General features: G+C 36.0%; 1 protein-coding gene across 2 annotated transcripts; it reads right to left on the bottom strand.

Annotated features, from left to right (window-relative positions):
• Positions 1–407: 407 nt before the first annotated feature.
• On the bottom strand, positions 408–23,082 carry RAD50 (DNA repair-recombination protein (RAD50)). Of its 2 annotated transcripts, XM_048110154.2 has the most exons (27): positions 22,780–23,082; positions 22,244–22,330; positions 22,004–22,171; positions 19,662–19,837; positions 15,815–15,929; positions 13,866–14,094; positions 13,577–13,755; positions 13,311–13,481; positions 12,478–12,582; positions 12,294–12,401; positions 12,001–12,212; positions 11,820–11,912; positions 11,298–11,425; positions 10,634–10,748; positions 10,404–10,533; positions 10,112–10,321; positions 9,198–9,412; positions 8,831–9,032; positions 5,250–5,419; positions 4,856–5,180; positions 4,379–4,504; positions 4,229–4,281; positions 2,192–2,342; positions 1,118–1,180; positions 896–1,029; positions 686–814; positions 408–584 (listed from the first exon to the last, which is right to left on the bottom strand). In XM_048110154.2, exons 1-27 carry the CDS (start codon positions 22,900–22,902, stop codon positions 545–547), a joined length of 3,957 nt encoding a protein of 1,318 aa, XP_047966111.1. In that variant the 5' UTR covers positions 22,903–23,082; the 3' UTR covers positions 408–544. The 2 variants fall into 2 exon arrangements, with proteins under 2 accessions (XP_047966111.1, XP_047966112.1); XM_048110155.2 differs by lacking the exons at positions 22,004–22,171; positions 22,244–22,330; positions 22,780–23,082 and having other exon boundaries at positions 13,866–14,098; positions 19,662–19,799.
• Between the last annotated feature and the right edge of the window lie 419 nt (positions 23,083–23,501).

Genomic DNA, 23,501 nt, shown 5'->3' with positions numbered 1-23,501 from the left:
AATTTAAAGAATAAGATTAAATTGTCCGGCAAAATCTTGACAACCAAATATAGCCTCAGTATATTTATCTGGGATAAAGTAAACACTTCTGTTTATTTTTTTATTTGTTCTTAGTTTCTGATACAATTCCAATTAAATTACATCTACATCCAAGAAATTGCCAATGATTTTTTATGCCATAATTAGTACTCCCTCCGTCCCACAAAAGATTTCACACTTTCCTTTTTAGTTTGTCCCACAAAAGATGTAACGTTTCCCATTTTAGAAAAAGTTCTCTCTCATGAATATAACAAACAAAGCAAAATCTCCTAAAATCCCGTCCCGTCCACAAGTGTGACATCTTTTATGGGACGGAGGGAGTACTAAGATAAGATAATTCAATTGAGAGTACGAAGCACAACACACTATTTGGTCTTGTTTCAAACAGTTAAATAAAAAACGCAGCATCATAACACTTAAAAAACACGTCACTATGAGGAAGGTTTCCTACAAGGCTATATACAATGCAAATTACAGTACAAGAACAAATTTACTCTCAACTCAGTTAATCAAATATTTCTTGGGACTCAATTATACTGTGTTGGCTGCAATGGAAGAAAACATGGAACATTAATTAATATGCGCTCAAAATTTACAAAGCAAAGAAGGTTGAAAGTAAGCAAGAAAAGGCGAGAGATAGGCTTACTAGTCATCCTTAGAGATGCGATAGTACTTTTCAGCGTGCTGCCTTTGGCCGATAAGTTGAGCAAACCGCTCATCGTGAGTAATGACGATAAGCTGAAAATTCTCTTGGCCTCTTCTATCCTCCATTATTCTGATTAGATTACAGGAAAACAATGATGTAAATGAGAAATGATTTTGCTGATGATCCCGGTACAATGCAAGTCGCACTTACCTTAGTAAAGCTGCAGCGAGACTCTCAGAGTTGGGACCGTCCAAGTTTGTGGTTGGTTCATCCAGTGCAAGTATTCCGCAATTAAGGCAAAAAGTTTCCGCTAATGCCAATCTTATGATAAGCGAAGCAAGTACCTGAAGAGGACAGAATACATTGACCCAGAAGGCGTGAGTGAGATGAAATAACTCGAGGTTTGTTCTAGTCATGCCAATTACCATTTACCTTTTGACCGGCACTACATCTTCCTCTCATTTCTAGTTGCGCATCACCAGTTTGCATTAACACCTGCAATTTGACAAGAGCAATAGTTTGTATAGGTACATTTAGAAGAGTTGAGAAAAGCCTCAGCTACTTCCATCTCAAGTCCATGAACATATGAAATATTTAAGGTTGGCCACCACTGCCAACATACCATATAGCATAAAACTGAGACACCTATTCACAAGTATTAAACACGCAACCAGAAACACCTACTTGGATATCTTAAGTGATAGCAACTAGATGTTAGCACAAAACTCAATCAGTCAACAATTTATACAGTGAAAATATATTTTTGTAGGAAAATTGTAAAAAATAAAACTAACATTCTCTCCTAAATTGTTCTTATCGTTCGGCTACTTCAACTAAGTTTCCATTCGACATCTTACAATATATTTGATTATCGTTGTGATTCTATGTGACCCATTAGATGTAGCAATGTGATTCCCTAACTCTTAACTGTTCCATCCCAATGTGATTAGGCAACAGAAAAAATTCAACTCGCTCCTAAATAATCAAGTACCACAAGAATTTTCATTTTCTCACATTTGAGTCAATATTGGGTGTTACAGCTAAATTAAGTTATGAATTTGACATATCAACAAGTTCCAAAATCTAGAGCTGCAATTCAAAGACTACCTTGGCTCAGTTTGGCTTTTTTTTAGCCAAAAAGCTGGGGTCCATGAAAGTCACATGGTGATCCCTAATTACACAGTATTTTACATTGTAGGGCTTAAACTGCTACCAATCCCCCCTCCCCCCTCCCCCTCAAAAAAAATCACTAGGACACAATGATCACCCCTCAATGTTTGGGAACCTTAAACATTTTTGCAAAGATGGAACTTTCACAAAAGCATGCATTAATACCAAATAGAACAATAGTTTAATTCAATTGACAATATCAAAAATAAAAATCATTTGGCCTCTTCATTGTAATCTAATTTGAAAAACAAATCCCACCAGCTTCATTGACATGTTTTCAAAGTGAAAGGTCCTGTTTAACTTATTTAAGATGAAAAAAGAAAACAAGAAATTTACCCTGTAGCTGTAAGACCGAGTACCAGCACCCTCAGAATCTGAATGAATGCTAATATAATCAATATCCTGGCCTCTGTAAGTCTGCTGCCATAATTCCCGAATAATCTTATTTATCTCTTCCATTTTCATTGAGTGGAAGCGCATGAGAGCTCTAAAATGTAAGAATCCAAGAAATTATAGTCATTATCATTGTTAAATGAAACGGTATAACATGAGAGCGCAGGAATAACATGAAACGGTATAAAATGAAAACAATGATGAGTTGATTGATGACACACTGGAAAAGTTACCCTGTAGCAAACACCAACTGTTTAGGACTAGACAAACAGACAAAGGTGCTGTGCTACTACATTCAATTCTAAGAGTCTATTTGTCCAACGTCTCGCGTAAATTCAACCTTTCTAAATAGTTAACACTTCCTCTGTCCCTAGTTAATTGATTTGTCTTCCTTGTCAGGACGTCATGAGTTAAATGACTCATTTCTCTTTTGGTAAAAATCAACTCTTATTCTCTCTTACTTCATTCCTTTATTCTCTCCTCTCTCCTACTTTATTATCTTCCCATTTAACTTATCAAACACCTTTTTCTTAATTCTTGTGCCAAATGAAACGCCTCACTTAAGTGAGGTGTATTCCTTTTTAGGCAGTCCCACTATAAGTAAAACATTTCCTTTTACGGCAAAAAAGCAACACTCTATATCTCTCTTACTTTATCCTCTCTCCTACTTTTTCACTCTACTTTATTCTCACTCCTACTTTATTCTCTCTTTATTTAACCACTAAACACCCCTACCTAAAAACCTGTGCCCAAAAGAAATGTGTCACACATGTAATGGGACGGAGGGAGTACTATTACCGCTCCTGGCTTCGTCGTTTAATGGTAACGAGTGGAGTACATAAGCCCCTTTAGAGATAGAGATAGGGGGGAGCAGCAAGGCAGCCCCTTGTCACCTAAGGAAGGTACAGCCCAACTATGAGGTACATCAGCAGGTGTTAGCTGCAATCTATCTCATATTGGGGAGAAGTGTACCGCAGATAGTAGTTGACTATTATAATATCAATATAATATTCATCACCTATTAATGGGTCAGAGGGAGTGTATAATTAATACATATTTAAGTATTTAAGTGTTAAAACAAAAACAAAGATTGATTGTTGCATATTAAGCATGTTCTGCTGGACCTCAACAAAGTAGGATAAGACAGCTTGAAAGCTCGACCTACTATCATCTAATTCGTATTTGTTTCCCACATGCTTGTATAGTGGTACTAAAGCATACACACAGTGTAACAGTGAAGGCACTCCTCCTAGTTCAGGCAGTTCAGCTTGATTATTTAAAACAGCCTTGCAGTGCAAAAGCCAAATGGTATATAGCAAGGATATTGTTCACCCAGTGGGGATAATTAATTTGCCACACCAGTAAACCAGCCAAATTTGAACCAAGAAACAATGTATATCTGCAACTAACAACTTCTTCCTCTCAATATGAATAAACAGAAACATTTGTGGCTCAGAAACAAAGGAAGTGCAGCAGGTGGAAGAGGTGTCAACTCAATATGATGTGGTACCCAAGACAATTAAGAGCTTCCACATACTTCAAATAACACGACTGGATTAATTCCACTATAATGCCTGAATAACTGTAACAAATTGGTCCAGTACACTTCATTATTCATTCACCCGTTAGAAACCGATCAATATCCACATATTAATGACTCTTTTCTTGTTACATTACAGTTCATTTCCGAGCTCTGAGTATGAAAATACAAAAAATTAAAGTAGCTCAGGATATAAACCTTTAAACTTATATTGAAATAAGATATACTAGCAAAAAGCGCGTAACTGACATCTTTTTATGTTAAACGTAATCCCATTATTTTGGTCAATAGTAGTAATACGATGATGACACAGACACTAATGTGATGCAAGTGAGTAATTCTTTGTATTTAAAAAAATTATGAATTTCATATATGCACTTAGTTACAATTTTCTTAAGCTGATGCGTGTCAATGGAAATCACAGGATTTAAAGAGCTCACTTGTCAAGGGCTTTATAGTATCTGTCCAGATCCTTATTTGCCATCTCAGTTGTCTGACAAGGAAAAATTGACAATTATTACCATCAAGAACATTCTTCATGAGAGATCAGGTAAACAGGGAAATAGATGCAACTTAGAGTTATGAATCACCTTCAGTTGAATTAGTTGATCAAAATAGCGTTTATCAATGTCTTTGTATTGTGCCTGCTTGAGATCAGCTTTACTCTGATCAATGTTACTCTTGTATACAGATAAGGTTCCGCGATGACTATTTAACTGCAACCAAATTTCCAACTTAACAAATGAAAACGGTCACCATAACTCAGACCAAAGAAAGAGCAGAACAGCAAGTTTACTAATTCAGACAAGCCTATACAAGCAAACGTTGATTATTAAAAGCTCAACGCATTTAGGAAAATAACATTGCACAACCAAAAAAACAAGTGAAAGTTCTCTAACAGAACGAGAATGAACCGCTAATCATGTTATACTTTTATATCGACACATTAGCCCTCTGTGTATACACCAACCATACTTGGATTGTTTCCACAAATCTTGGTTAGCACTTAGCAGTTGGAACAAAAAACTCACAGAGTAATCTTCTACACAAGAATGTGGAAACCAAACCTCTTTCAGAAGACTATCTCGTTCTTGTGAATTCTTTAGAAGCAGAGATTCAAACTTTGAAACACCACCGATCTTCAATACACTGTCTTCAAGTGATTCAATCTCTCGAGTTAGCTCATCCAGCTGGGCTTTTGCTTCTCTGTAATCTAAATTCTGCTGTATATTGCGTCTTAATTCTGCCTGACTACGAATCAAGTCTTTGCTCTTTTCAAGTTCCTCCTCAATCTCATTCATTCTGGTTTGACATTTTGTAATATTGGATCTTGCTAATGTTTGCTTTGCTTGTAGTGCTTTCAATTCCTCACCTTTATTCAAGCTCTCATTCCTTAAAAACAACAAGATATTTCAATGTCATAGTAATACCAATACCAAATCTTATGCTAAGAAAACATACTTTTTGATTGTAGAAACCATTTCAAGCAGTGAATTAACTTCCAGTTGGGTTTCTGTATGGTTCTTAGCCTGTAAGTCATATTCACGATTAAGCTCGGCCTCCAACTTCTTGTGTTCATCACGTAGTTTTTCTTTCTCCCTTGCCAAGGGAGCAAGATCTTCTTCCAAATGCTGAAATTCATGAGCCAAAGTATGAGACAATGAATGGAAAAAGGAAAATGCGATCAGTCTCCAGCAAAGTTAGGCCAGACAAAAGAATGCAAAGGAAAATGCGATCAGTTTCCAGCAAAGTTAGGCCAGACAAAAGAATGCAAATCAAGTACCATTGTATATTTTAATTTAGCCAAACTTGGTTCAGTCTCCCATCAAATCTAGGTCAGATAAAATCATAGAAGATTTCCTACTAGCCAAAAAATAACAGTTACTAGCCAATTGAGTAAAATTATGGACAGTTTGTAATACCTGGTCAAAATTGAAAATTGTGCCAAGTATGTATATTATACATATTCATAACCAAGCCTACCTTATTACCCAGATCTAAGTGTTCGCTACACTACTTTTCAATTTAACCTCCATCCCCGTCATGACATCATCACTGCTGGTATATCCACCTTATTCTCCAACTCACTTAGAACGGCTTTTGCTAATTTCAGTGGCACACTCCTCTCTGAATAATGTACTACTATTAGGTAATTAAGAAGAACCTTATGAAAAATCTCCCATCTTTCCTCAGATTCATGTCTTACAGGCATTATTGGCTAAAATAAAACCCAATAAAAATTATGAAGTATTTTCATAGGAGGTGCAAAATCCAATTTTTGAAATCATACATTTTCACAGTGAATCCATAAATGATACACAGAGAACTCATGGTTTGTAGTTCCCATTTTAAAAGGGACTGTAGCCAAACCCTTTCCTATATCGGTAAATATAGGGAAGGGTTCAAATTAAAAAATTTCTTAGACTAACAACTAAGAGCTATTTTCGGCTAGTCGACGATGAAAATCTATAGTGGGTGCAGACTTTTTGAGTTCTAAATTTCTAATCCTGGAGGGGCCAAAATTTTACTATTATTTTCCGGTGGAGTTAGTTTCCAAAACGATTGCAGCACTTTCAATGCAAGTGTCGTGTTAGTGTTCTCACAATAAAAACACATTGGTCTACCAACAGCCGCACCCACACACACTACGCCTGTTCCAGTGAAGCGCCTGCCAGCCCCATGTTCTCTCCCGCTGCTGGCTTGAGACTCCACAGATACCAGTGAGCAGGTTTGGTGCTGCCAACACTCCCAAGTTTGCGGAACTATCAGCCGCCAATTTGAACTCAGTAATTCAATTACTCCCTGATCCTCGTTCACAACCAGCCCTTAATCTAGCACATAGACAGCATCTGCCATGGTTTGTCCATCTTCCATTGTATTATAAATAAGATCAATCTTCACTATTCTAGCCCACAGAGCGCCACTATTCAAATTCAGCTTAATCTCCCGAGTTCCCTTCTTAAATATCTCAACACAACTGTTCATCTCGATCTGAAAATTTTTCCAAGATTTGACCATGATATGAACCAGCTGGTCAGACCAAATTATTAAAGCCTAAAGGAAACCAAAAAGAGTCAGTACTCAATTGCTAAAAGTACACAGAAAGATCAATATTTCTCTCCCAAGCAGTGATGCACCGTTCTTTCTGTTAAAAAAAATCATTCTGGAAGGAACCTCTTATATTAATGTAAGCCCATAGTGTCAATACTAATAAATTCAAGCAACTTCAAAGCTAACTAGAAGAAAGAAAGAGCAACTAAACTAAATCTATGTACTACAACTAGTACACTTGACTCTATCAGTAACAGTGTTGACGCATAGAAGCTTTGGGCAAGAAAAACTTGAAATTTGTGGCGGTGGTGATGGTACAACTGGAAGTTAAAGGCGGCTGTGATGGTGATGACCTAGTGGACATTGAGATCGGAGAGAGGTGAGTTAGACGCTCGCATGTTAAACTAAGACTGTGACTGCTCTAACTTTGATTGTGTTATAAATTAGTTCATGTGATTGGCCAAATTATGGCTAGTTCCAGCATTGCAAGTGGAACCTTTTATATTTCAAGCACAAACAAAAGTTCAAATTTTGCATCAACTAATGACTAAGGGCCTAAAACGTTAAATACAAAAGAGAGAGAGAGAGAGAGAGAGAGACGCAAGAAGTATAATGAAAGAAAGATAGCTATAAGTCTAATAACATGTTTAAGAGAGAATACATGTTTAGTTGCATCCAAACTTGAAAATCAAAAGGATGTTGCTAATGATTACAAATAAATCTTATCTAACCACATGAGTTGTTAATAATCATGCAGATTCTGTATACTCCCTCCGTCCACAAATAAGAGTCCCATCCATTTTGGTCCGTCCACGAATAAGAGTCCCGGTTCATAATTACCATAAATGGTAAAGAGACCCCACATTCCACTAACTCATTTCACTCACATATCATTTAAAACTAATATATACAAGTGGGACCCCTATTCCACTAACTTTCTTCCACTCACTTTACTTAACATTTCTTAAAACCCGCGCCATTTAGAAATGGGACTCTTAATCGTGGACGGAGGGAGTATTATACAACAACTGCTATCTCAAAATCTGAGTTCCAGTGCTTGAGCTATGAGCTATCACACTATTTCACACATATAGTCATTTGTTGTCCAACTCTAATACTCTGAAGTGCCAGATGTAAAAAGGAGCCACCTTAATTATTCAGAAGAAGAAATATATGAATCTTCAGAATCAATAGCTTCATAACAAGAAATCAGAGAACTCTGAAAGATTCGGCTGCACCATACATGCATGTGTGTGGTACACATATGCAACCAAACAATTGAGCATATTATTAGGAACATGACCCACTAGCTCAGTGGGTACCAGTTACCAACATATATATAGCTCTGTCTGGCTTCTGATATGTGCTATTTCAGGTTACAAAGCCTGGTTTCTGTGATGCTTTGACGCAGTTAGAGCTCCTACCCGCAGCAGTAAAATAAATGGTGCTTACTAATTAAAGCATGTAGTTGAACGTACAATACAAATTTACCCGCATGGGACAATTTACTGAATAATGAATATGCCCCCTAAACATTAAACCAACAACCAGATCCTTTACAGAAATACAGAATTTATAATAAAATACTCCCTCCGTCCCCTAAAAGAAACTCTTTCCTTTTTGGTCCGTCCCCTAAAAATAGAAACTTTCTAATAGAGGAAAGTTCTTTCTCTCTAATGCGGTGGGACCCATTTTCTACTAACACACTTTTCTTTCTATCTCTGTCTTACTTAACCAATTCTGCATTAAAACCCATGCTATTTCAAAAGTTTCTATTTTTAGGGGATGGAGGGAGTAATTGATTTTAACTACATGTGCAACAGCCTTTATTTTTCAGAGCAATATTTGGAAACTGAACCTTATTTTCCATAGTATCTAAATCTACTATGAGATATTTTAAACCTTCTGAGTTTCGACAAATTTGAACTTATGGAAGAGATTTTAATCAGCCTAATATTTATATGCCAGTTCATTTAAGAAAAACTTGTTACCTTCAAATCAAGATCAACTTGACTTTTATCTTCAAGCAGACGATCTAACTCATCCTCTACTCTTTTAATGTTTGATAATATGTTAGCAACATTAATCTTCTCTTCCCTTACAATGCTCCAACGTGATTGTAATGATGATATTTCTTTTTCCATGTTCATCTGCTCAGTTCTTAACTTCTCTGTATCATCAATCAAGGTATTCCTGATGATCAACAGAAGAGCACAATCAGCACATAATGCAGGAAACCTCTACTTCTACAGGATGTTAGGACTTGATTTAATCAAATTCATACAACAATTGCAAGCTCATTGATTAATATGCAAAAAATAGATAACTCTATAGAAATAAGATAAAGGTATTACCGACCTTTCTTTCTCCAAACTTTTCAGCTCTGATATGATCTCTTCTAGGGATTTGGCATCTTGACCTTGAGCTTGAATATCAAGTTTGCTTTCCAATTCATTTACCTGTTTCTGTAAAGCTTGCATTTCCTGGAACAGCCTGTCAACAGTTCCTACAGGTTGTATCAATGCATCTACAGAATCCTTTTCAGCCTTTATTTGAGCCAGTACACCCAGCACCTGTAGGGCAGAAAGTTTGTTATGCTAATGCAGAAGACAGTATCAATTTTTGGAGAAGAGAACAAAATAAATAAGCAACTCATGAGAATGCCTTATAAGGTAAGAGATGGGTGATCATAGAGCTGAAAATGCAACTACAACAGAAGAATTAGGTAGGCACAAAAAGATTGCCCATACAACAAGTTTACGGTACAGAAAGAACATGAACAAAACTTTGTACATGATCTTTTCACTTACTCTAGTACATCAGCTCTAAACTGAATGAGGTAGATAGGCTTAACTAGGAAAGAAAAGAGGGACATCTGAGTAACAGAAAGTTTTAATTATCTTTTTACAGTTCCTTTTGTTTGAAGAGTCATCGAGTGTAAACGTGCTATCCACTCTGAAATCTCATTGAAGTAGGTTAACCATAAAATTATCAACTTCCAAAGAAATACTAATGCAAAGGTTTTCAGTTTACCAATGCTTTATCCAAAGGAAAATTTCAGTTTCTGGTAAGACACGATACAATAGGCAGGATGCATCACTGCGCACAAGTATAGAGTGTAACACATGTAACTTATCCAATGACCATCTAGCCCATATTTACAGAAGCTAAAGAGCAAATAATTTTCCAAGATCTACATAAAATTAGAAGAAAAGCATGAAATAGCAAAAAAAGTCCTGTTAAAGCTAAAATATACTGCAGTCGATGATTACATCATCAAGAGCCTGATGTTTTAGATCAAGATCCTCATTTAAGTCATGCAGGTTCTTTTCAGCAAGCGGAATTAACTCCTTGCCAGTTTTGACATATTCATCATAGACCACCCGGAGTTTGTCTAACTGCTGAAACTGAAAATCAGCATTTGATGACTGTACTTCCAATAATTTCCGCCGTTCGGAAATATCCAGTGCTTTCACTCTTTGCTGTAATGAAGAACAAAGAGTTATAGACATCTCTTTTAACTAAGATAGGTTGGAAACATCAAATGGTTATAAATTTAGGCACCTTTTTAATAAATGCATCTTCTTCATTGGATGAAAAAGGTCTCTCACAGCAAGGGCAGTAGTGATGAGCACTAGCAATCTTTTCGAATGGATCAAACATTCTCCCCATGCCATCAGCAATATTGTAGTCTCTGCCAGTATATAACATAGCAAAGTTACCGTATACACCAATACCACCATTGATACATGCAACCGTCTGGTAAATGAAGAAAACAAATTATAAGCGCAAACCTGCTCAGGTCCTCTCTCCTTTCCTTGGCAGTCTCTAACATTTTAAGATATGAATCGATACCACCAGCCTGCGGATCCAAGGACTGAAGTTTGGATTCAACAAATCTCCGTCTTGCTGCATCAGGTTTAGGAAATCAATAAATCAGTTATTATCAAGTAACACACATGACTTTCTTGCAGAGAATAAGGCCTGGGAATGGACAGACATTTCCACTTCAAAGGAACTCCAAGAAAAGAATAACACGGTAGCTTAAAAAACAAAGGCTTAAGCCAATAGCTGGCTGCTTATACATGAGATTTGAGAAAGGAGTAAATTCATACAAAACCAACTTTTATGATTTCAGCATGACATTAAAAATATCATCATAGTGTAGCAAAAACAACACTTTAGAAATATAACATTCATCCAGGTAGTTTGGTTTATGTTATCATAACTTTTCCAAACAGAGGTTCTGGCTGCAAATTCAGGGTTCATTTTGTGCATATGATCCGCATCGACACAGTTGATAACTATCATCAAGTTCTACCTAGGAATGGAAGTTTTCAAACACAAACTGATGTTTTGATAAATTTTGTGCAATTGAAAGCTTCTGGAATAAAACGAAACAGCTTGATGAGAAAAAGACCCTTTAAAGTTAATTTTACGCTTTTCTAGAAAGCTTACATTCCATATCATGGTGGAAATTTGACAAGTTACTGTTGACTTCTTGTATTTTCAACTTCAGCATAGCCACCTCATTTCTAGCTTCATCAGCCTTTTTCTCTAAGTCGTCATACTCTTTTTGAAGAGAACTGTACAAGAGAATGACATCAAGCAGATATAGATTGATATTAGACATAATAATTGTATAAGCAATTCAAAGAGTGAATTACAGCAAGTCAAACATTTCTGGAAATCAATATCAACCCCGATGTTTAATCAATAAAGTTGTTCAGAACTGCGGTTGGAGTTAAGTGGGGATCATGTTATTGTGCAAGAATCTTTTTGAATCAATTAAATGTGTGTTGCTGTTTCGGTTGCAATCAACACAGCATATGAAAGTTGATCTTCATGGACTAATTGTATATAATATATTTCTCATGCATAACTATTCATCCTAATTGGAAATCTAATGTCTGAGAGCATCCAAAAGCAAGCCTAAGTAGTCCTCCTAACCAGGAAAAGAGAAATGAAAAGAATAACAACCTCTGGACCTCCACAATCTCATTTTTCAAATCCTTGTCAGGTGGAATCCTTCCCTTCAGCACCCCTGTGACTCTGTCTTTGCACTCATTCATTCTAGATAGCCATAGTATACGGAAGATCAATAAGCTAAAAGTAAAAAAAGCTGGACTGAATTGAGCGAAAACATTAAGAGAACACTCACGTCCTTCTATGTTTCTTTCTAACGTTTTCCAAATCTGCTTTCTTAACAGATAGTACAACTCTGTCATGGGAATCAGATTCCATGGTATTCCTTTGGTGGTCAAGGGCTTCAATTTCCTGCTCCAACTTGAACCTTTCAAGTTTCATTTTTTTAAAACGCTCAGCAAAATCTTTTGCAGCCAGTTGATTACTTTTCCTTTCTACCTCAATTTGCTGCATGTGAGAAGCAATATTAGTTTTGCACCAAAAGATGAAAGCAAAGCACATTTGTGAATATTTAAGTAGTAAAATTACCATGTTTCTTTCTCTCTCGTCAATCACAGACATATCAACAGCAGCAATCCGACCCTCAAATGAATCACGCACATTCTCCTTTTCTTGAATACTATTCAAAATATTATTCTGTGACAGAAACATATAGCATTACATAGAATAAAATAATAAAGGCAAAGGACAGAAAACAAAATCAAAGACGAACCTTCCTTTCTACTTTAGCCTCCTTTTGAGCCTCAATTCGTTTCCAACGATCATTTGCATGCATGTACTTATCAAACAGTGCATCAAGCGCTAATTTGTTTGATTTCTGATAAGAATTACAATCATAGAATTGCCCCGTTATCATCAATGATGAAATTAGAAACAAAAAGAGAACCTTCAATAATAATCACCTTCCGGAACTAAATATGATATCACTAACTAGACACAAGTAACACTGCTAAGGTACTTATAAATCTTTAACATAGTAAATAAGTGTAAAGTATGACAACTGTGTCAAATTTACTTTCCCAAATACATTAAATATTTTTTCTTAATATGGACGGGAGGGGTATATTTGAATGATAGAGGGAGCTTTTTGATGGGGTTCTTAAATGCAAAAATAGCTCTCTTATGTTTATCAGCTTAACCATTTAGACCTCTTAGATGAATGATCATTCAGACAGAACCAAAGCAAATAAAAGATATTGCAAATTCATCTATTAGTTGGCTCCTAGATCCAGGTAATTTAATTCTAAGAAAAAATTATGTCATTCTATACTTCGATTATTCAAAAGTTTAACCCTAAGATGGCACTCAATACCATATCAAAAAAATTGAATGAGAACTGATGGTGAATAAACCATTTGTATCCATTTGAAATACTGTAATCTAATTCATTTATAGGGAAATGAACTAAATGTTGCCTGCTTAGGCTACAGCCAAGCTGTTGCATTTTCATCATCACTATACTCACATGATACTACCAGGTGAAATTGTGTGTAACAGGCAAGCATACAGTGCATAAAAACCAAGCAGAATGAGCAAAAGAAAGACCTTCTTATCCTGTAAGTCTTTGTGTAGGTCCTTCAACATTGACTGGATTCGATCAGTAAGGCTGGAACAAACATCATCACTTAATGGGCCACTTGGTAGTGAGCCTAAATTGTGCTTCCTGATAAGGCTTCGAACGGCGGAGTCTCTTTTATCCTTCTGGGACAATTGAGCCTGACGACAAAATAGAGAGAGTAGATTCTCACATAGTGAAAATTTAATGATGCGCAATGTATATCACATTGCAGAAAGAGATACAAAAATACTACTTCTATGAGTGCTTGAAGCTTGGCAATCTCCTTGATATTTTTTGCAATGTCATCCTCAAGATGTCGACTTGTCTCCTTATTATCCATCTTTTCCCTCAATAACTTATTAACTTTGGTTTCCAACACTGCAATCCTTTCGTCGAATTTGGATTTCCATTCATTTAGTTCTTCATCAGTGTCTAAGGGAAAATAGATATGAAGATGAAAAAACAAAAACACCAACAAAGATTCCACTGAAAAGAGGAAGCAGAAAAATAAACAAACAAGATCACGCAATCATATCACAGACCTTCATTTTCCTCATCAAGGTCACTATAACGCTTGTGTACATCCTCAAACTTGGATTTTCTTTCCCCTGACTTTGTAGCTATCTGACCTTGTAACTCACGCAGGTCCTTCAACAGCAATTCAGTTTTATTAATCTCTCTGTCGATATTCTGTATTTTGGGGTCAAGCTCCTCGATTTGAGAATTTAATGTTGCTGTCTTCGCTTCATATTGTGCAATGCTCTCCCGTAGCTGGCTAAGACAACACCAGCTAATTAGCTTCATCAGGAAATAAAATTCAAGAAGATTAAGAGTATGAACAAAGGTTATTGATAGAGCTTTCATTTCATGAATCGCAAGTGGCAACTCCAGCTTAAGAGCTCAATCACCCATCTTAACTTAATGCACCCAAAACAATAGCTCTGGGCAGTTAAATTATGGAATCAATAATACAATACTTTGCGATCAAACAGTATACTTTTAGGATTCATCTACAGAAACATTGGCCTAGGATGGACCCTTTTCCCTTTATATCATTTCTAAGAGCCAAAATACATTTTATAGAAGTCAGAAACATAGCATCCCTACAGATGGACTATTATTCTATATATGTGCCAAAAGTCACCAACCTTTTCTCTTTTGGCACAACAATAACATGTCTAGTGTACCTTAATTGAGGGCTTGCATCAGTTCCCAATTCCCATGCTATTGAATTATGGTATGTGAATAAACCATGAAATTTTAATACTGAGTTCAAATTTCTTACATGTAGTTGTGTGTCTAAATGTATCCAGTGTCTGAGTTTCCTTTAAAGCAATTAAAGGCAAATTATAAAATGCCTATTTAGATTAATTCACAATCAACCCCAACCAAGCAGTCACACAGTTAAAGTATTCAAGTTCTTGTCCAAAAATGCCGCTACCAAAGAAGTCTACTTCCCTAATAATGTATTACAGGACCAGCTACAAATCCCACAAAGTCTGCTTACTCGGATGGTTCACAGTGGTCTTGAAATTTATTAAAATATGCTCATTTGGGAATTAATTTTCCATTTTACACATAGAAATATGTTAATATGCAATTATTGTCAATGCAACATGGTTGATGAAAAAAAGGCCATTTGTTTCAAGTAACTAAGAAGATAAATGTGTTTTAGGCGATTAAGAGAATGAGCTTGCTGATTTCTTTTTGTTCCACGGAATGAATAGAAATCCTCCTAAGCAAAAAAAAAACACTAGACCATGCAAACCATAATGAATGCAAAAGACAGCATGTTAGTAATAATTTACAGAAAGAACAAGAAAATAGTCTGAAAGCAGGTTAGCAGATTTTCATACAACTCACATCCTCTTATATAAATGCACATAAACATAGGTTTAATTGTGCATGAATAAAAAGAGAAGGAAACAGCTAGAAGTCAAGGCTTTCAGAGACTGTGTCATTCTTAAACGTCTAATAAAGAATCAATGAAGATTATAGAACGGACATTCTGCATAGAGATTAAACGATTGGATTTTACTATCAGGCATTCTATCCAATAGATACATTGGAAAAAGTTGGGTAATACTAATGTGTGTGCAGAACCATGTAAAAGAATAACTGTATGCATCTCTTTTCTACAAAGAGAACTTATTCCCCAGTTGAATTTCAGTTACAGACTAATTAATCTTCAAGTTCATTTTTATTAGTAAAAAGTGAAGATTGACTATTTAAGCCCATCTCTGGAACAACAATGATGATTTGTCTTTTGAGCATGCATCATCAAGTATTTTCTTGATGAGATCAAGCCTATTTCCTTCAGAGTTATAGTCAAGCATGTAATGGATTCTAACTAGGCGGAAGAAAGAAAACAAGTAAATGATGCCGCTGCGATTTTCAGCTGGAATAAGATATAAAGTTGTAGCATCTTACATAATGAAGTCAAGATTACAATATTCAATATAGCAACCAATAACCAAAAAAAGATAAGAACCTTAAAAGCAGCATCTTTCAGTGTTTGTAAATGATCCAATTTCAGCTTATATGTCTTTATTTCCTGTGCTTGGTCCTTGTGAAGCTTTTTGATAACCTCCAATGCCTTCGTGTACCTTAAAAGATAATGAAAATGGATCAAATGCTTTTAGTAAAAACTGCAGGAATATATAACCAAAAATGGCCAATGGTAGATAAATATGAAACCTATACCTGCAATACAGAGGGGGCAACAAAGAGGTCTTGCAAAGGAGTACAAGTCAAGAAAACATATCGTGAGGGTATTGGATATTAGAATGAATGACAATTAAGCATTTGTTTTATTTAAAATCAGAAACTGATTATGCAAATGTCCAAGTCACATGTAATGATTCTCAAACATGCGGTGAGGGTATTGTACACGGATGCTTCTCAAGCATTCCTCTTTCCCAAAACTGATGTCTCATCATGTAGGTATCAGTCTGAAGACCTTAATATCTACAGTAACATTTCTTTTATGGAACTGGAAAATCATATTATTAATCATACAAAAATAGAGGGTTAAAAAGTGACAAGGAACATAAATAACTACCTAAAGAACTACTTCTGCATAATGATAGTAAAAGAAAATTAGAAAATATTAAAACTGCTTCGAAATCCTTGTGGTTTCACACCCTATTTTCTTTGCTAATTTAAACATCTTCACAAACTCATCAAGGGATGCCTCCAACTTTCCAAAAATTCTTTTATGCCTCTTTAACAATAGGATTACAAAGAGTACAGACTATTTTCACACAGAACAAATCAGTGATAGATTGTGACAAGACATGTAGAAGACCTATTCCACACATTGCAAGATAAGGGCATTAAAAAACGTGCACTCAGCATCCTTGAGTACAAGCCTACATATGATAGACCGGTCTTATGGTCTTCTCTTAGGGGTGTTATCAAACCGAGCCGAATATTTCCAAGCTCAAGCTTGATTCGTTTACTATCACGCTGAGGGTCAAGCTTAATTTACCGCGTACTTTAACATTGCATGCGTCAATATTCACGAGCTTAACCAAGCCCAAGTGAGCTTTCCAGATATACTGATTATTTTTAGGAAATTTGTTTGATTCACAACAACATAATATATTCATTATTTTCAAATAACAAATAGAGTTAGTAAGAGACTAAATACAATTATAATTACTAAGTAGTAAATGCAGTATAGAAATGAGTTGTATCTAGTTAATAATTTTATATTTTCAAGATATATCACTCGGTAGCTTGCTGACAATTTAACAACCCAATTATTGTTAAGCTCAATCTTCGTTGTTTTAGCTAACAAGTTTTAGTAAATGCTCTAAAATTTTTGTTGTGCCCTCAAAACATTAATAGCAAACGAGTAGTTTAGTTCATTTACACCCCTAGACATTAGGACATTCTAAGATCAACTAAATATCACGTATTGCTAGCTTAGCTAAAAATAAAACCAAGAAAAAAAATTGAAGTTGTTTACATACAAGATTATTTTAAATAAGTTTGGAAAATGGGGAGGGAATATAATGATCCAAATGGAAGAAACACAAAAAGATATATTTACAAGATAACACCCCAGTCTGGGACCTCGAGTTGATTCAAATAAATACGAGTAGACTCTAGAAATGAACTTCCATTAACTTATGAAAGTGGCTCTAGTAGCATGCCATGCACCCCAATTCTTATAAACCATATTTATTATCAAGAACTTCAACCTCATACCATCCTACTGGTTTGGAAATGCCACCAACCTTCATACTGAAAAAGGCTTATTTTAAGAAATGCATCATACCAACGCTCCATCCCCCAACAATCTACGATTTGCCTAATTATGCTGTTCTGCAGCTGTTGCACAGTTTCTGACACTACTCTGAATTCCTTCTATAATGTCGAATAGAGATTCTAAATCCAGTTTTGGGACCTTGCCCCAACTGCTCTGCCGACTTTGATGACTTTGTCAGTACTGCCTGCCTCTGCCACCAGTCTTCTTATGTTGCCGCGGCTACCAATGCCTCTGCCGACTTTGCTTGGTTTCTACTACAACTTCTGATTAGGTTTTTGGTTTCTTCAAATCGTCAATAATGTCAAATTTTGACTCTAAACCTAATTTAGAGACCATTATCATATTGAATGTTTCCAGCTAGTGTTACTGCTGTTGCCACTTCTACTACTTCTGCGGCCCCCCATTACTACTGCTACTAATATTGCTACTGTTGCTGGTGCTGCTACTGATAATAACTGCCTACTGTTGTTGAAGTCTTCACTAAACTGTTAGGGGAAACCATTTCTTAGAACTTTGTATCAAGCTAGGCTAGGCATGATCGATATATATGCTCCAGCTTGAGGGGGAGTGATGTAGAATAAGATCCCACATCAGTTATGTATCATATTCAGGCTTAGTGTCTTGTAAATTTGTACTCCCTCATAGCTTAGTCGTTTTCCATTTCGAGAAGTTCCTTCATAGTTGACTCATTTCCATATATGGTAATAATTAACTCACTTTTTCTTTCCTAATTCATTCTCTCTTACTTTATTTTATATACTTAATTCACTTTTCTACTTTACTTTCTCTTATTTTATCTACTTTATTATCTACCCACTTAACACACTAAAATTTATTTTTAAACACCATCCCCGAAAGAAGTGCCTTAGCTATGAAGGAATGGAGGGAGTAATATATACTCCCTCTGTCCCAGCTTAGGAGGAGAATTAGTTATGGCACGGGTTTTAAGAAATTGGTGGAGTGTGTAATAAATGAAGTGAGATGGTGGAGTGTGTAATAAATGAAGTGAGTTGGTGGAAAGTGAGATGGTTTGATTTTTTTGTTTTTCATTTTTTTTTTGGTTTATTTTTATGTAGATAATGGCATTTGGGTGTAATTTTGATGAATAATGGGGTAAAATTTTATGTCCAAATTTGAAAGATTCTCAATGTGACTCTTAAACTGGGACAGACTTTTATGGAAAAATGCGACTTAAATTGGGACAGAGGGAGTGTATAGGAGCTTTGTAAAGTGATTATAATGACTTATGACCTACTACTTTTCTCTAGTATGTCTCTATACTTCTTCACATGTATTATTCTACAAAACCAATACGCTACAAAATTTTGCTTCAGCCAATTCTGTAATCAGAGGGATGACTGGAACAAGGATAACAAGCTTCTTAATAGAACTATTGACTAGAAAATAAATTTGACTCCGTACCATGGAAGGGTTTATTTGCACGTTTAAATTATTGTACAAATGTTTAGTTCCACCCACGCCTTTTAAAATTTAGACTAAAGTCAAAAAAATGATTCCGTACACATACTCAAAAAAACTTTTTGGTCCTACACAATTGTTTGGTTAATATTCAATGGTTCCGTCAAAAATTAACGATCAACCACGTTTAAAGTCCAAAATTGGTCTCGTATATTTGCAAAACATATTAAATGAACACTAGTAAAGAAATTTTAACCATATATTGGCTTTTCTACCATATGTAACCATGCCACCAATGTGTAAAATGCTTTACACCTAGGATCATAAATAAAGCTACGGCATTTCAAAATATTCATCATTTCAATTTGTGTTCAAATAATTTTTCATAGATGAAATACTAAGTTCAACATATTATTAGTCAATCTTAGTACTTTTTTCAAAATTAGGATCAATGAAGGGGAAAATAACTAGTTTTTCAAGACACCTTCAATTTATATTAGCAATTTAGCATTATTTGAATAGTTTCTCTTCTTTTCATTTGTGCCCACGATATCCTTATTAGTAGTTATGCATCAGAGTACCAGCAGAATCACCTATATTTATGAAGTGCTTCACTTCATAGTTCATCTGTAAGAAGACGTACCGAGTTGCTGAAAATATGTCATCAAACTTCTTCTTCAGTGTTGATGGATCTTGCAATGGCCAGTTTGCCTCATCCTGGTGTACAAATATAACATTCTCAAGAACAGCCTTGGACACACCCATAAGAGCTGGAATCTCTCTGTCCATATCAGCACATCGGTAGCTTAGGCAAACTTTCTGTCATTCGGAAACATTTATATTTATGAGAATGATATTTTCCATATTGTTAGCTAGCAAAGATTTTGTGATAAACAATCCTCATCACTCATCAAACTAAACATGATAAAGAAAAAAAGTGCATGTTCAGGAGCACTTTGGTTATAGTTAATCATGTAATCAAATTGTAACATGTCAAATATAAATCAACAAGACAAGATATGGTATATACTCATTATGAAAATTAAAAATATAAATTCCATTGCTCACCATTAGAAACTCATTAAAGACAAACCTACAAGTATGCTTCTTGTTATTTTTGCAGGTGTAAATGCTTGCCATATATATAAGGTAACAATATGTTTTTCTGCAACACTTTTAGGCATAGAGATTAGTTCTTCACATGATTGTTCCGAGACAGCCCTAAATAAGGAAAGGAAAGGCGAAGAGGGAAACACTAGACAACCATAACAATCTTTACACCCTTTTTGCATTCATATGCAAGTGGTGGACTACCTAATGCCAAGAGCAGTTCGGCATTGGAAATAATACCCCATGATACAGAAGCAAATCTTTAAACTCACAAAGATAACCAGAACATGAGAGACTCACTGCTCCAGGTATGCACACAGAATCGGCACATGCACAGATAGTGTTGTGCAAGGAGGAACACTTCACTTCAGCAACATGCAAAGCAAGTTGCATTAGTACATTTACATCCAGAAATGTTACATGCACGAATTCAATCTTGCATGTTATGGGTTGGACAAGCAATGCCTTGTGAATTGTGATAGGCAGTAAGATCATTTAGTCTAAAATTATAATTAGTTCTTGTATTATTGTATGGTAATGAGGTAGGCAGTCTTGTATCAATATCTCAATTCTTAAGTAGGTAAAATTCTCTTGACCTCCTGTTTGCCGACTGCTGATGGTGAAAGAATTGTACTCATGACAATTGGTCTGAATCTATTAAAAGCAAAAGTAGGTGGTGACTTTCTTTTATTTTTGTTGTCAAATGGCGGTTATGGCAGCTGGTGGTGGCAATGGTGATGCAAGTTTTTGAGAATTCCGGCACCACTACCCCATGGCATCTTCCTTTTCTGTTGTGGCATTTTATGGCCTCCATGGCCATAGTGGTTATGGTGGTCATGTGGTTATGGCAGGTTTTTAGTATTAAAAGAATAATAATTTAAAATGGGTCAAATCCCTTTGACCAATCCCAACCCAAGTAAAACAGGATTTAGTTTCTCTCCCCCTCGTTCATACCAGCACCAGGCGGCTGCTTCCCCAATCCCCACCCATGCACCCACCCAACCCACCGATGATGCGACCTCCAGCAACACAAACTCCAGATAAGAATCAGCAGTAGCAGTTTTCTGTATTTTTTTTTTTTTTTTTTCCTTTTTTTGCAGTTGATTTGGATAGTTTTTGCTGATATAATACCCTTACAAGTATAAAAGTGAATTTTAAGCAAAATACATTTTGGCAGAGGGAGGAATGGATTATAGAAATGAAATGACAGCAGAGTGATAATCCATTAATACCATATGTCAAGTTGTCAACCACATTCTTCAAACTTAACTAGCCTATGTGGTTAAATGAGTAATCAAAGATGCACAAATTATTTTTTTCATAAATGAACTATGACAGTTAAATGAGTAATCAAAGATGCGCAATTATTTTAATCAGTGAATAAACTATGATGCTGCAGATCCCTTAAAATTCTCATGGAAGAAACCCATTCTTGCAAGTTACATTGAATAGTCAAGACACCGAACTCTACTACAGGCCTTTCTTGTCAAAGGACATGCAGTATTGTCTTCATGGTCCCCTCAAATTAAAATTCACACAATAAGATCTCCAGAAGATAGGGGTCACAGTTATGTAAGCCGGGCATGCACGTGAAAGGAACACATCAACAGAGTGAGAGCCAGCAAGTTAAGCTCCAATAGTTAAAGAAAACTCTCTCTGCCCTGGAGTCCTAGACTAAGACTCTACTCAAAAATAACATCCAAAGCTACTGATATAGTGCTGTTGACACATATCCCCTACGATCCATGTGTCATATCTAAACAAGTTGAATTAGTTATGCATGAAACTGATATAGGCACTGAAAAGTAAAATATTACCATAGGGAAGGCAATGCCTATGAAATTTCTATAAATTTTATAAACCAAGTGATTTTACCTCTCCAGTCTGAGGATTTATCGTCTGAAGCACAGACTCAATTGCCTTGTACTCCATCTTGGTGGCTTTCTGGGTGAGCTGAAATGACCTTATGCAGACCACATCCTTCCTTGCTGCCGTCTTAAACCTTAGCTTTATCTGGCCCTTCGTCTCTGTCTCCCCCGCCACCTAAAAGTATAGTTCCAAGAATATTTATTCCATTATCTAAATAGGTGAACATGTATAGAGGCGTTAGAGAACCTTTGGGTCATGAACGAAGCTGTGGCCTGACCGGGCATTTGGAGGTAGTTCACCTGTACAGGCAACTTTCAGGCACTCGATTATAGTCTACATGAAAAACAAGTTTGTTTCAGTATTTACAGAATAACAGATTCCAGAGTAACATTCTTTGAAGACACCATGTGAAAAAGATCTTATATGGGTAACAATACTAACAATTTAAAATATAAGGACTGAATAGAATGCAGTGAATTGTGCATTCTAAAGCAAAACGGATAAGATTGACACTTCAGTCTACACAGTTACCAGATTTTGCAATAACCACGAAATTGTAAATGGGGAATAAGATGATAATCAGAAGTTCAAAATCAGCAGAAATAAGCAGCTAATTAGTTCTAGAGTCGAATATGCATGATCAAATTAATCTCACAGACTGCTAAATTGCCCTAATTATGAATACGAAAAGGGGATTAATGTACAACTTAAAAATGTGGAGGTGATGAAAGGTACAAATCCCAATGCAAAGTGCACAAGAGGTATGGGGCGTGAGTTTGTACAGTTTTTCCGGCACCGTTGGGGCCGACAATGAGAGTGAGGGGCCTGAAGAAGGTGATGACGTTTTTGTTTTCGGGGTCGAAGCTCCGGATGCCCTTTATCAACATTTTGTCGACAGTACTCATCTTTTCCGGCTGCTTTCTCTACAGCGCCCAATGGCACAGAGATGTATGTATGTATATAGCTGATTATCGCAATCGGTTCTTCATCGGGAAGGGGAGAGGAGCTGAAGAGAGAGTTGATTATCGGTAGGGTTTAGGAGAGAATTTGACTGATAAAATTATAAGGGCGGGGAGAAGTGCGTTTGTCACGTTCACCACTAAATTCCAAATTACCCTGTCATAAAACAATTCAAATTTAATTTTTGTGTCACAATAGTATTTAACTTTCCATTTTCAACTTGTATTACATGTGCGATGCACTGAGATTTTATATAAGCGTTTCCAATTAAAATCATTTAGGTAAAGATTTGCTTCGAATTAAAAACCTCACACTTACTCAAAATAATATCAGTAGGAGCTGATTAGCTTAAAAAATCTCAATAAGTGCACAAAATTTTGTAGTCTCTCTTCCGCTGGCTCGCACACCTTCCTCCATCCTCCACCCTCATTTGCTCTCGCCCGAGTGATCCTTCACGCTCGCGACATGTTGATGTCTACTCGGCTAATAATTTTTGCAACTCGAGTATTTTCAACAACACAAAAGAATCATTGTTGTTTTGAGC

The sequence above is a fragment of the Salvia hispanica genome, chromosome 3, assembly GCF_029641045.1.
Source record: "Salvia hispanica isolate PSC_SH4W2 chromosome 3, Shi_PSC_v1, whole genome shotgun sequence".
In the NCBI taxonomy this organism is placed as follows: domain Eukaryota; kingdom Viridiplantae; phylum Streptophyta; class Magnoliopsida; order Lamiales; family Lamiaceae; genus Salvia; species Salvia hispanica.
The sequence above is the reverse complement of the archived record's forward strand: the minus strand, read 5'-3'. Positions and strand labels throughout refer to the sequence as shown.

Coding starts and splice junctions, on each gene's coding strand:
- RAD50 (XM_048110154.2), bottom strand. CDS start 22,902: ATGAGTACTGTCGACAAAATGTTGATAAAGGGCATCCGGAGCTTCGAC. Junction 22,331..22,779: donor CCAACGGTGCCGGAAAAACT/GTACAAACTCAC, acceptor TTTTTCATGTAG/ACTATAATCGAGTGCCTGAA. Junction 5,420..8,830: donor AAGTTGATCTTGATTTGAAG/GTAACAAGTTTT, acceptor CATGAATTTCAG/CATTTGGAAGAAGATCTTGC.